At 36.2% G+C, this 12,222-nt stretch overlaps 2 protein-coding genes across 31 annotated transcripts in view; both read left to right on the plus strand.

Moving 5' to 3' along the window:
- The window catches only part of LOC120542147 (protocadherin alpha-C2-like), a 503,189-nt gene that overhangs the window by 334,979 nt on the left and 155,988 nt on the right, over positions 1-12,222 (plus strand). The window lies entirely within an intron of this gene.
- Positions 1,858-4,418, plus strand: LOC120542608 (protocadherin alpha-8-like). Its single transcript, XM_039775182.1, has one exon. The coding sequence runs from the start codon at positions 2,001-2,003 to the stop codon at positions 4,416-4,418; it is 2,418 nt and encodes an 805-aa protein (XP_039631116.1). The 5' UTR covers positions 1,858-2,000.

Consider the following 12,222-nt stretch of genomic DNA (forward strand, 5'->3'; position numbering starts at 1 on the left):
AAGTCCACAAAGTGTATTTATGCTGTCTAATTACTTTTTACAGAAAACAAATGCTTCTTTCACAGTATGGGCTACAACGTAATACCAGTATACTGTCTGTTTTATTCATTTACCTGTGTCAAATCTTCATTTATAGTTTTCACTTGCCCAATTCACTCTGAGTAAACATAAACTTTTTCAATGCATAGATAACAACTCCAACCAAAGTAAACTCACAATCTTTGTAACATATTTGATTTTAGCTATTTTTTTTCCTCAAAGTAGATCAATAACCCAATATTTCTGATTAAGAAAATCAAAATAGCATCTAATCATCTAATCCTTATGAAGTGATGTAACTTCACTATGCATGCATGGTATGCTTGATGGAGTTATACAATATTTTTAACAGTGTACATTTCTATAAAAGTCCTGTGGTTTCTTAAATAATGCAAACACGAAATTAAGCCCTTTTACAAACACATTTATTTTACTACCTTATAACTACCTCTAAAAGTGCCAGGATATCGAATGAACCGGGTAAGCACTTAATTTTGCCACAATTAGACACCTTGGCATTACCTTGATTTACACTTCTCTACTTTAAATCTCTTTCTTTATTCTCTCATTTTGATTATCTCCATAATTGCAAGAGTAAGTTGTGATTTGCATATTCTACACAATACATCTAAATCTGCTGTATGTGATTAAAATTAACCAAAAACAGCAATGATCTTATTTTTTTAATGCATGTCGACATAATTGACATGTTAATGTGGAAGATGTACCCCTTAGGTTTATGTTACAGTTCTGATTTTTGCTAATATAATATCTAACTTTCTTTAAGGGCCTTTTCCTTCTTTGCAGGTCAAAGGTTTTTCAAAGTAACATAACAATGTGTGTTAGACAGGGATGATTTTTTTTTTTCTTTTTATCATGGAGTTTAACATGAGTTTTATGTTTGTTGTTAATATTTAGATATACATAGGTTGTCATTTGCTAAAACCATGCAAATTGATAAAGCTGAAGTAGCTGCTTCTCTTTATCATAGCGCTATTGAACCGCTGTCCATGGTACTGATCTGTAACTGTATTTAGAAATAACTAATGAAGTAAATTTGAAAGGGAAAAAATCTTGTAAATATCTAATGCATTTTCTGAAAGAGAAGTAAGGGAAGGGGAAAAAGGTCAGCTAAATAAATATTTATAGTAATTAAAAGTAAAACTGACTCACTGATTGTGAAATTGTTTGGGTTGAAAATCGTCAGCAAGGGTTCCCAGGACTAAACTTAAAAATATAAATAAATAATTAAATCAGTTTTGGTAGTCATTTAAAATACTGTTTTAATATAGCGTATGCTGCCTTCAAACGAATTTGTGAATGTATCCCTGTTTATAATGTAAGTGTTGCTATTTATGTGAACTTATTATTCACATATGCACTGTGGTTGTTAATTAGTTTCTACGATTCAGATTAAATATTCAATTCAAACAACGGCAAAGAAAAATAAAATCTATCTTTTATTTTGAGTAAAATGTATTTTAATGAAAATTTTGCTGAAGTAAGCTGCAGTAAATTTTAGTAATACATGATGTATGACATGCCATAATTTTGTTAAATATATAAAATAATTCATTTTACGTAACAAAAGAAAACAGTCATACAAAACTAAAAGCAGAACAACTTCTATAGCATGATGTTTTATAAGCTGATAGATACAGTTTTGTATTATTAAAATAAGTATCTTTAAAATCGCCAATTTAGCTATTGAAAGCTGTTTTTAGAAAACTGCCGTAATATTTCAAACAAACGCTGGGTGTCACTGCCATCCAACCTTTCAGTGCTGCTGTTTCAGTAAAGTCAATCCTGCGAGGCCCTGCCCATATTTTTTCTTCTTCTTCTCCAGGCCTTACACAGAATGGGATATTTTTCTTTGACAAATCTGAATCGAATAAAGGGGCTATTCTATACGCTATGCATATTTCAAAATGAAATCCTTGGAATATAAATGTTTTTAATCCATGCGGCTAACTGCGATTTTACATAATAAGCTAACGATGACAGAGCTGGATACGTATAAACGTGTTCTCTTATTTCTCTTTTTTGTTATGTGCTTTTGGGAAAACGCGTTCGCACTTACCCGTTATTCTGTTCCAGAGGAGTCGACGTCAGGGACGATTATTGGGAACATTGTTAAGGATTTGGGACTCGACATTAAAAGTCTTCAAGGCCGCGGGTTTCGTGTCATTTCTGGATCAAAACAACAGCTGCTGCAGGTAAACCCGAGGACCGGCGTCCTGTTTGTGAATGAAATTATTGATAGAGAAGCGCTGTGTGACCGGGATAAGCCGTGCATTATGAACATTAAGATTATTATAGAAAATCCGATAGAAGTTCATCAGGCAGCAATTGAAATTTTAGACATAAATGATAATTCTCCTGTGTTTCATGACAATAATAAAAGTCTAGAAATATCAGAATCCAGTGCAGTCGGATCGCGTTTCCCATTAGAAGGGGCTGACGACCCTGATTTTGATATCAATTCAGTAAAATTTTACCAGCTGAGTAAAAATGATCATTTTATTCTTGAGGTAGAAGAACGCAGCAGGAAGAGCAAAATCCCCGTATTAGTGTTACACAAAGGCCTTGACAGAGAACTTAAATCAAAATATGACTTTGTGCTGTCAGCCGTTGATGGGGGCAATCCTCTGAGATCTGGAAGCATGAATATCACGGTAATGGTTTCAGACATTAATGATAATGCGCCTGTTTTTTCTGAACAAATGTACTCAGTAACACTGGAGGAAAATGCTCCTGTAGGAACTCTTGTTGTGAAGATGAATGCCTCAGATCCCGATGAGGGCAGTAATGGTTACATCGTATACTCGTTTGGGAACTCTGTACACAATAAAATATCTGAACTGTTTAAGTTGGATATTAATACCGGAGAAATAACCGTTAACGGCGTGATTGATTTTGAAGAGAAAGATTTCTATGAATTCGATGTAAAAGCCTCGGATAGAGGCAATTCACCAATGAATTCTTTCTGCACCGTGTTGATTCAAATTAAAGACATGAATGATAACGCACCCCAGATAGACATAACGTCTTTATCGAGTTCTGTATTCGAGGATGTAAAACCGGGTTCAGTAATCGGAGTAATCAGTATTACAGACCTGGATTCGGGTTTAAATTCTAAAATCGCATGCACCATATCTAAAAAGCTGCCCTTTGAAATAAAGCCATCAATTCAGGAAAATCTGTACTCTTTGACAACAAATTCCCGACTGGATCGGGAATCTGCATCCCAGTATAACATAACGATAACTGCCAAAGACTTTGGTCACCCTTCTCTATCGTCTTATAAAATTGTTTTAGTGAATGTTTTGGATGTGAATGACAATAATCCGAAATTTTTAGAAAATCCATATGTGTTCTTTGTTGAAGAAAATAACATACCAGGAGCCTCCATCTTTACAGTAAGCGCAGTTGACGAGGACACAAATGAGAATGCTCTCATAACTTATTATTTGTGGGAAAATGAAGCTGCGGAGAAACAAATGGTGCCTTTCCTCAGTATAAATTCCAACAATGGAGAAGTGACTACTTTTACAAGCTTTGACTTCGAAGAAACGAAAAGTTTTACATTCACTGTTGTAGCTAAAGACTCAGGAGTGCCGTCGCTAAGCAGTAACGTAACTGTAAATGTTTTCATTTTGGACCAAAATGATAATCCACCATTGGTCTTGTTTCCTTTACAAACAAATGGGACTGCTGTGGCAGAGGAGACGATTCCACGAAATGTCAAAGCGGGTTATTTAGTTGCAAGAATAAGAGCCTACGATGCTGATGTCGGATATAACGCGTTGCTTTCATTTTCTCTGGAAGAAGCCACAGATTCGTCACTTTTTGTCGTTGGACGATTTACTGGAGAAGTCAGAACTCTTCGTGCTATTGCCGAGTCTGATGTTACTGTTCATAAAATGGTCGTACTCGTAAAAGACAGCGGGAGCCTTTCACTTTCTGCATCTGTAACAGTAATCGTGACAACAGCTGAAAACACCGAAGCGCATGCGTTGTCTGAAATTAAAAGCACCACGACACGAGAAGAGCTGGGAAATAAGACGACGTTTTATTTGATTATCGTTTTGGGTTCAGTTTCATCTTTGTTTGTCATCACAATTATTGCCCTGATTGCTTTCCAATGTCACAAGCCTTATCATGGTTTCATCAGTAACAAGTTCTTCGATGACACAAACTACGCCGAAGTTAGCGGATCACTTTTTCACAGCCATCATTATCAGACTGCAGAGAAGCGACTGGTGTTGATTGGACCAGAAATGAACAGAGAAGGCATGGTGGATGTGGGGAGCAATGCAAACACTCTGCTCATTTCAGACAGTGGAGTTAAAGTTGCACAAATGGTGAGTAACATTTGATTAAAATATAAATGACCCAATAATGGTTGATGTGTTATTATGCTGTCACCTTTATTGTTGCATTTCATTTGAAATACTAATTCAGTTTATTCTAAAAGTAACCAACATTGCTGTACAGTTACAATTGTACACATCAGCATTAAGCACTAATAAGGTGTTGCTTGGTGCCTCATGGATTTGTTTAGTTTTTGTATTCAATTTCAGGTGTTTGAGTACACGGAAGAGCAAGTTGACATTTTCAGTTCCATAGACATTTTTGACTTGCTTTCAATTTCTTTAAATAATAAAATACACTCATTTTCTATAAGATTTATGAAATATACCTTATTTAAATCATAATGAAACAGGCAAAGACTTTATATCTTATATCAATTTTGGAAAGAAGTGAGTGGTTATAGTGTAATGTTATGATATTGCTTAGAAAAAGTAATGGAAAAACATTTGCATTTCCCAAGATTTGACATCTTTAAACCCAGCCAACTTGGCTCATCAGGTAATTGTAAACTCACTTTGGGTAAAAGTAGTAAAAGATCTGCCTAAAAAAGTATGAGATGATTTTCCTTGACAGGGAAGATGTAAGATATTGTTGTTTACTCAGGTTATCATACTTTTATTGATAGTTTGGCTATTTAACTTTTAAAACAACTCAGCATTCACAGACCCTTTAATCTAATGTAGTGGGAAAAGCGGCCAGACCTTATTCCAACAAACAAAAGAAGGAACCAAAAATTTATAGGATCATGTAAACACAAAATGACAACATCAAAGTCAGATGCTAGAATCGCTACTTAAACTAAAATGCACCTTTTTGGATACCTGGAGGGAAATGACACATCCAGGGCATATGCAAAGATATGAATAAGTATATTTGAAGCTGTGCACCTTGACAGCAGATGAGACAGCAGCACTCATCACTAAGCCACATTTATTTAACACCTTGTCAAATCAATGCAGGTTTATTTAGCTAGTTTCTTGAATTGTGCCATGCAAATATGATTTTGGGTGAAATTGCATTTTTATTACTGTTGCCCCACAATTGCACACAACTGTGTATGAATCCTTATTAGTCCACTGATCATAGCTGTCTGAGTTTCTATATGCTCCATATCTTTATTCTTCCCCTTTGCTTTTTTAAATAGGTGATTATTATTATTACTAGACATTAAGAAGAAGCCTAAAGTAAAATAATATTAAAAATAAGAAGAAGAAGAAGAAGAATAATAAGAATCATTTAATATTGCCTTAGTGTAAAACTTTATGACAATCTGTAATACACAATATCTGAAGAAGATATTTAGGAAAATGTTTTATTTTTTACCTAAGGAAATTTTTCAATAAAATTTCATTATAGACAACATTTTTGTAAACACTCTTGTTCAGGACCATCTACAACATTGACAACAACATCTGTAAAACTTCTAACTCTTGATAATGCAACATATAACTGACCGTGGCTGAATACTGGTTCTGGCAAGTAAATGGCAACTTTTTCTAAGGTTTGCTCTTGAGCTTTATTAATTGTTATGGCAAAGGCTAATGTAACTGGAAATTGTCGCCTTCTTATGATAAAGGGTAAATTAGTAGAGGATAGAGCCAAATCAATACGGGGAAAATTCTGACGCTCATTTTCAGAGGATGATTATTATTATTATTATTATCATTATTATTATTAGCATATGCATTAGTTTATTTTGTGTCTGCTAATTGTCCCTTGCTTTCTATTTCTTTGTTGACCATATAGCTTTTTGAATGTTTGTTCCTGCTCTCAGGATCGGGCCTAGCCATTCTAAATTAAATAAACTTGTATTTATTTATTAATTTTAATTCGGACTGAAATGTTGTGACTGTTGCATTTTTTTAATTTGGGTTGAATTGTTTTGCCTTTTGCAATGTGATACCAAGTTTGAATTGCTTCCAGTTAATCACTGGTGAAAAACTGTCAGCTTTGTCATTGGTGATGAACTTTGTGGAAGGCACCAGAACCTTCCATCCATATGTAACGGGTACAATCCGAGTCCTGATCTTTTTAGTGGCTGAGTGGCTGCTTCAGTCACCATTTGAAGCACTGCATTTGTCTTATTGAAGGTGCACCTGTGTTTAGCCAAATCTTTAAATAGGAGGTGACAGTCATTGTTCAGCGTTATATCGGCTAGCTGAGTGACTGCTGTTCTACCAGTTCCTCAGGTGAGTTCAGCTGGACTCTTAAGACTGAATCTGTCTTTTTAATAAGTGTTTTAGTATGTTGACATCACCTTTATTAATGTCCTTTCCCATGCATATTGCCACATAGAAAATTAAACTTGGCACTACAGATCGGTAAAAACCATGTAGAAGTTCTTCACTAGTGCTATGTACTCCTCTTCTGGCCAACCACTGGTACATTCAACTATGGCTGGATCATCGTAAAATTTCTGCAGATTACAGTACTCAGTATTGTATGTGAAATCTGAGGTGTACAGAGTAAATATGAGAGAGTCAGTACGATTCAATATGGAGCCCCTGTGCCACTCATGACCGTGTCCAATATGCAGTTCTTAATCCATATAAACTGTAGTCTACCAGTCAGGTTATTGACTATCTGGGACACATTTGTAGCATCAGGCTGCAGTGACCGGAGCTTTTCCCACAGCATTTTGGAGTTTATGATGTTGAATGCACTAGAAAAGTGAAAATACAATATTATCACCATGGTACCCTGTACCTCCAGGCAGGAATAAACTCTATTCAGCACAAAGATGACAGCATTGTCCACCCTTGTGTGGTTTTGATAGGCGAGTTGCAGAGGGTCAAGTCCTGTCAAGACCAGGTGTCTCACATGAGTCAATATTAGGCTTTTCAGGGTCTTCATAACATGTGAATTCAGAGCCACCCATCTATTGACATTTAAGACTTTTGGCTGCACTGTCTTAAGAAGTGGTCAAACGCAAGCTTATTTTTCCATACAGCTGGAACCTTTTCCAGATTCAGACTTAGATTGAAGATATTCTGAAAACAACAAACGGAGCTGTTCAGCACAATCTTTCAGTACAATTGGGTGAAAACCATCAAGTCCAGCAACTTTGCATTACTTTAGTTTCTGTAGTTCACCTGGTCCTCTGTGAAAGTCACTTCTGAGTAACGGAGACGTTGATGGAATAGTGAATGTAAGTCATTGTTACAGGTGCATGAGGAGAAAAATGGTAGCAATTGGTATGAAGATTGCAGGGTCATGCATTGTGATAGTGAGGTTTGTGGTTTTTATTTTCAGTTTTAATTCTTGTATTTGTTGTGAACAACAGGTCTTTTGTTTTTAAAGACGATTTGGCCCCACAGTGGTGTTTTATTGACCTGATACTTTCTCAACCTCATTTCTTTTTCAATTCTAGAATGATGTGCTTTCAAAATTATTAAAATAAATTTCATCTTTAAATTTTTAGCTTATTTACTTAGAAGCATTACTCACTATTTTCACTTTGTATTTTTTTTTTTTTATAAAAGATGTGAAATTCTGTGGGCTTAACTAGATATCATCACAGATTTCAATGGCAGTAATGTGTTCTGTGTCCTCTTTGTTAAACAATTTTAATACATTTTGCATCTCTTTGTAACTTAAAATTATTATTGCCTATTTTCGCATCTTGCTTCAGGTGTTCTCTTCCTGCTTAGTTCATTAATTGGGGTACTAATTCTACTTCTAGGATTTAGAGAATATTTAATGTGTTTTCTAGATAGATAGATAAATAGATACTTTATTAATCCCAAGGGGAAATTCACATACTCCAGCAGCAGCATACAGATAAAAAACAATATTAATTTAAAGACTGATAAAAACGTAATGCAAGGTGGAGAGTGCAAGGCAGGTATAACAGTCTATAATCTTGTGTAGTGTTAACGTTCATGGTGGAATTGAAGAGTCGCATAGTGTTAGGGAGGATCGATCTCCTCAGTCTGTCATTGGAGCAGGACGGTGACAGCAGTCTGTCCCTGAAGCTGCTCCTCTGTCTGGAGATGATCCTGTTCAGTGGATGCAGTGGATTCTCCATGATTGATAGGAGCCTCCTCAGCGCCCATCGCTCTGCCACAGATGTTAAACTGTCTAGCTTCATTCCTACAATAGGGCCTGCCTTCCTCACAAGTTTGTCCAGGCGTGAGGTGTCCCTCTTCTTTATGTTGTCTCCCCAGCACACCACCGTGTAGAAGAGGGCGCTCGCCACAACCGTCTGATAGAACATCTGCAGCATCTTACTGCAGATGTTGAAGGATGCCAACTTTCTAAGGAAGTAATCTACTTACTCTGATTATTGCTTATGTTTTACAAAAGTTTCACATTAATTGCAAGGAAAAACATTCAAAAATGTTCTTGAAGACTTGCAAAAAGTTCCACTATGGATCATTTTAATTTAAAAATGCCACACCCTTTAGTTTAAAATTGAAGGTTTCCATATTTGAACAGATGACTTCAATTGTACAGGATACGTTTTTACTCCTTGGTATGGTGATGTCTACTGTATTATGAGATTGTGCAGGAACTGTAGTGAGGATAGTTGCCATCTCGTGCATTTCCTTCTACTCTATTTTTGTTGTCTTTCTGTTTTGTTTTGCCTGTTTATTTCAAACATGAAAGGCAAATGTTTTTTTCATAAGACTGTAGTGCTTTAAGCTGTTAACTTCTAGCTAGGCATAAAATTGGAAAGATAACAAGTGTGTGGAGAGGTTTGCCTTTCTTGTCAGAACAATGGCTGCTGACTCAGGTAGGACCTGCGGTTTAGGCCTTTCTTGTAGTTCTTTTTTCTGTTGGTGAGAGCTGTCCAAACAGAGTATACAATTGTTACCGACGTAAAGTGAGGTGCCTAGTGACATAACAAGAAAGTCCATCCCGGGCTTGCTCACTCACAGCCCATTCTGTAGTGAAGGGTTTTAAGCAGTGATGAAAACTGAAGACAGCAATGCAACTTTATACTTCAGAATGTTTTAACAAATGGTAATGCAGTATATAACTGTGCCTAATTTGGTAAAGTCTACACAGTAGACTTGCTTAATACGCACCATTCTGCTCTTTGTAACATATTATCTTATTTATTTGTCTTAGTACTAAGTGTGACACATTTAGATGCACCACACTAATGATGAATTACATGTTGTTTTACTGTAACTGCCCTACACACACGAGAGTGTTTGCTTTTATTAGTTTTTCTATCTGGTCCAAAGGAATTTCAATTTCTTGAGAAAAATCAGCATTGTAGAATAAGAGATTATTTTTTAATTGAATTGTATTATCCTGCGGTGGGTTGGCACACTGCCCAGGATTGGTTCCTGCCTTGTGCCCTATGTTGGCTGGGATTGGCTCCAGCAGACCCCCGTGACCCTGTGTTCGGATTCAGCGGGTTGGAAAATGGATGGATGGATTGTATTATCCAATTTTTAAGAGATGTATATTTGTTTATAGATTGAATGCCATTTAATGATGACAATTGTAACAATATTTTAATTAATAGAATTCATGAACAATCTTACCTGATGTAGTGTCTCCTCTTATCACATAAAATCTTCTGGGGTAAAAAATTAAGAAAAATCTCTAGAGATTGTTCAGTGGCCACACTTTGCACGTTGATCAGATACATACTTCAGAATTTCAAGATTTTCTCTATTCATTACAATACAACCCTATTACTGCAAATACTACTACTATTTTAATATTATAATACAGTCTTTACAGTGCAGTTACCTGCATTTTATGTTTTCTATTTACTCTTGTTGCAAGTATCTGTCAGCCATATATCAAGCATAGTTATGTTTGTTCACTTTCTTTGTAGAATGTTTAAATCATAGTTATTTCGCCATATACATTTCTGATTACTTACCTAAGTCTTTAAATGAGATTAAAAAAACAAAAAATCATTCAAAAGCTCCTTCCCACTCTGCAGGAGCTGTTCAAAGTCTTTTTGAATGCTCATGTAAACTATACCATGATCTGCGTTTCTCTGCTACTGCACTTGGCTATACAATACAATACAATTTATTTTTGTATAGCCCAAAATTCACAAGAAGTGCTGCAATGGGCTTTAACAGACCCTGCCCCTTGACAGCCCCCCAGCCTTGACTCTCTAAAAAAGGAAAACTCCCAAAAAAACTTGTAGGGAAAAATGGAAGAAACCTGGGAAAGGCAGTTCAAAGAGACCCCTTCCAGGTAGGCTGGGCATGCAGTAGGTGTCAAAAAGAAGGGGATCAATACAATACAATAAACAGAACAAATCCTCAATACAGTATAAAATAAAAGTTTTACAGGTGCGTAGCAGAATTTAACAGTAGATGATATCCCATAATATGATTTGGATATGTTTATAGTCCTGGAGACCTCAACCATCAAGCTGCCTCTCCCATTTGACCATTCCACAGCTGAAACAGTGCTGGGACAGCCAATCCGATGAAAGGACCCCTCTTTCCCACGATTCAGGGATGACTTTACCTTAGGCAGGCCAAACAACTTGGCAGGTGGGCCATGGCACCAATGGCCACATTTGAGTACCGAAAAGAGAAACAGAATATGTGAGGGTTAGTATCCAATTATAACTATCATGTTACTTATGTTTTAGTGCTAATGACTAACAACAGAGATGCAGTCTGTACAGTTAATCAGCAGCTCTAGTCAGGATATGCTAAACTGAAGTAGTGAGTCTTCAGCTGGGATTTAAAAGCTGAGACCGAAGGGGCATCTCTTATAGTAGCAGGCAGACCATTCCACAGTTTAGGGGCCCTGTAACTAAAAGCTCGACCTCCCACTGTTATTTTATTAATCCTTGGAATCATAAGCAGACCGGCATCTTGAGATCTTAATGTGCTCAGGTTTGTAAGTAATGATAAGTTCAGACAAGTAAGCGAGACCTTGGCCATTTAATGCTTTGTATGTTAAAAGGAGGATTTTGAAATCTGCCCTAAACTTAACCGGGAGCCAGTGTAAGGATTTAAGAACTGGAGTTATATGTTCATACTTGTTCTTGTAATAATTCTTGCAGCAGCATTTTGGATTAACTGGAGGCTGTATAAAGAACAGTTTGAACATCCAGTGAACACCGCATTGCAGTAGTCAATCCTACTAGAAATAAATGCATGAATTAATTTCTCAGAATCCTGTTTATTTAGAAAGCGCCTTAATTTTCCAGTTTTAAGATGGAAGAAACATGATTTGGACAACTTTGTAATATGCGCTTTAAATGACATGCTAGAGTCAAAGATAACTCCTAGATTGTGGGCTGATTCAGTAAAATTAATGGTGATTCCAACTGAGTTAAAAATGACAAAATATTGTTGTGATCAGCGTCATTCCCTCCAACAATTAACATCTCTGTTTTATCTGTGTTTAAAGACAAGTAGTTCTCATCCATCCACTCCTTTAATTCACTAACACAACTAATTAAAGACAACATCGGAGAAACTTCATTTGATTTAAATGAAAGGTATAACTGGGTGTCATCTGCATACGAGTGAAAATTAACATTATGTTTCCTAATGAGAGATCCCATTGGAAGCATGTGAAGTGAAAACAGTAAAGGTCCCAGTACTGAGCCCTGCGGGACACCATATTGAACTTCTGTGTATAATGATGGAGTACTGTCAGCACATTTCTGTACATATTGGAATCGATTTGATAAATAAGAACTAAACCAAGCGAGCATGGTGCCTGTAAGCCCAACATCATTTTCTAGCCTGTGCAGTAAAATAGAATGGTCAATGGTGTCAAATGCTGCACTTAAGTCTAACAACATAATTACAGTGGAGTTTCCTTCATCAGAGGATATCAGAATGTCATTTACAACCCGTGTTAGTG

Source organism: Polypterus senegalus, chromosome 13, assembly GCF_016835505.1.
Source record: "Polypterus senegalus isolate Bchr_013 chromosome 13, ASM1683550v1, whole genome shotgun sequence".
NCBI lineage: Eukaryota > Metazoa > Chordata > Cladistia > Polypteriformes > Polypteridae > Polypterus > Polypterus senegalus.

Excerpts from the sequence above, each read along its gene's own strand:
- LOC120542608 (XM_039775182.1), top strand. The coding sequence starts at position 2,001 with ATGCGGCTAACTGCGATTTTACATAATAAGCTAACGATGACAGAGCTG.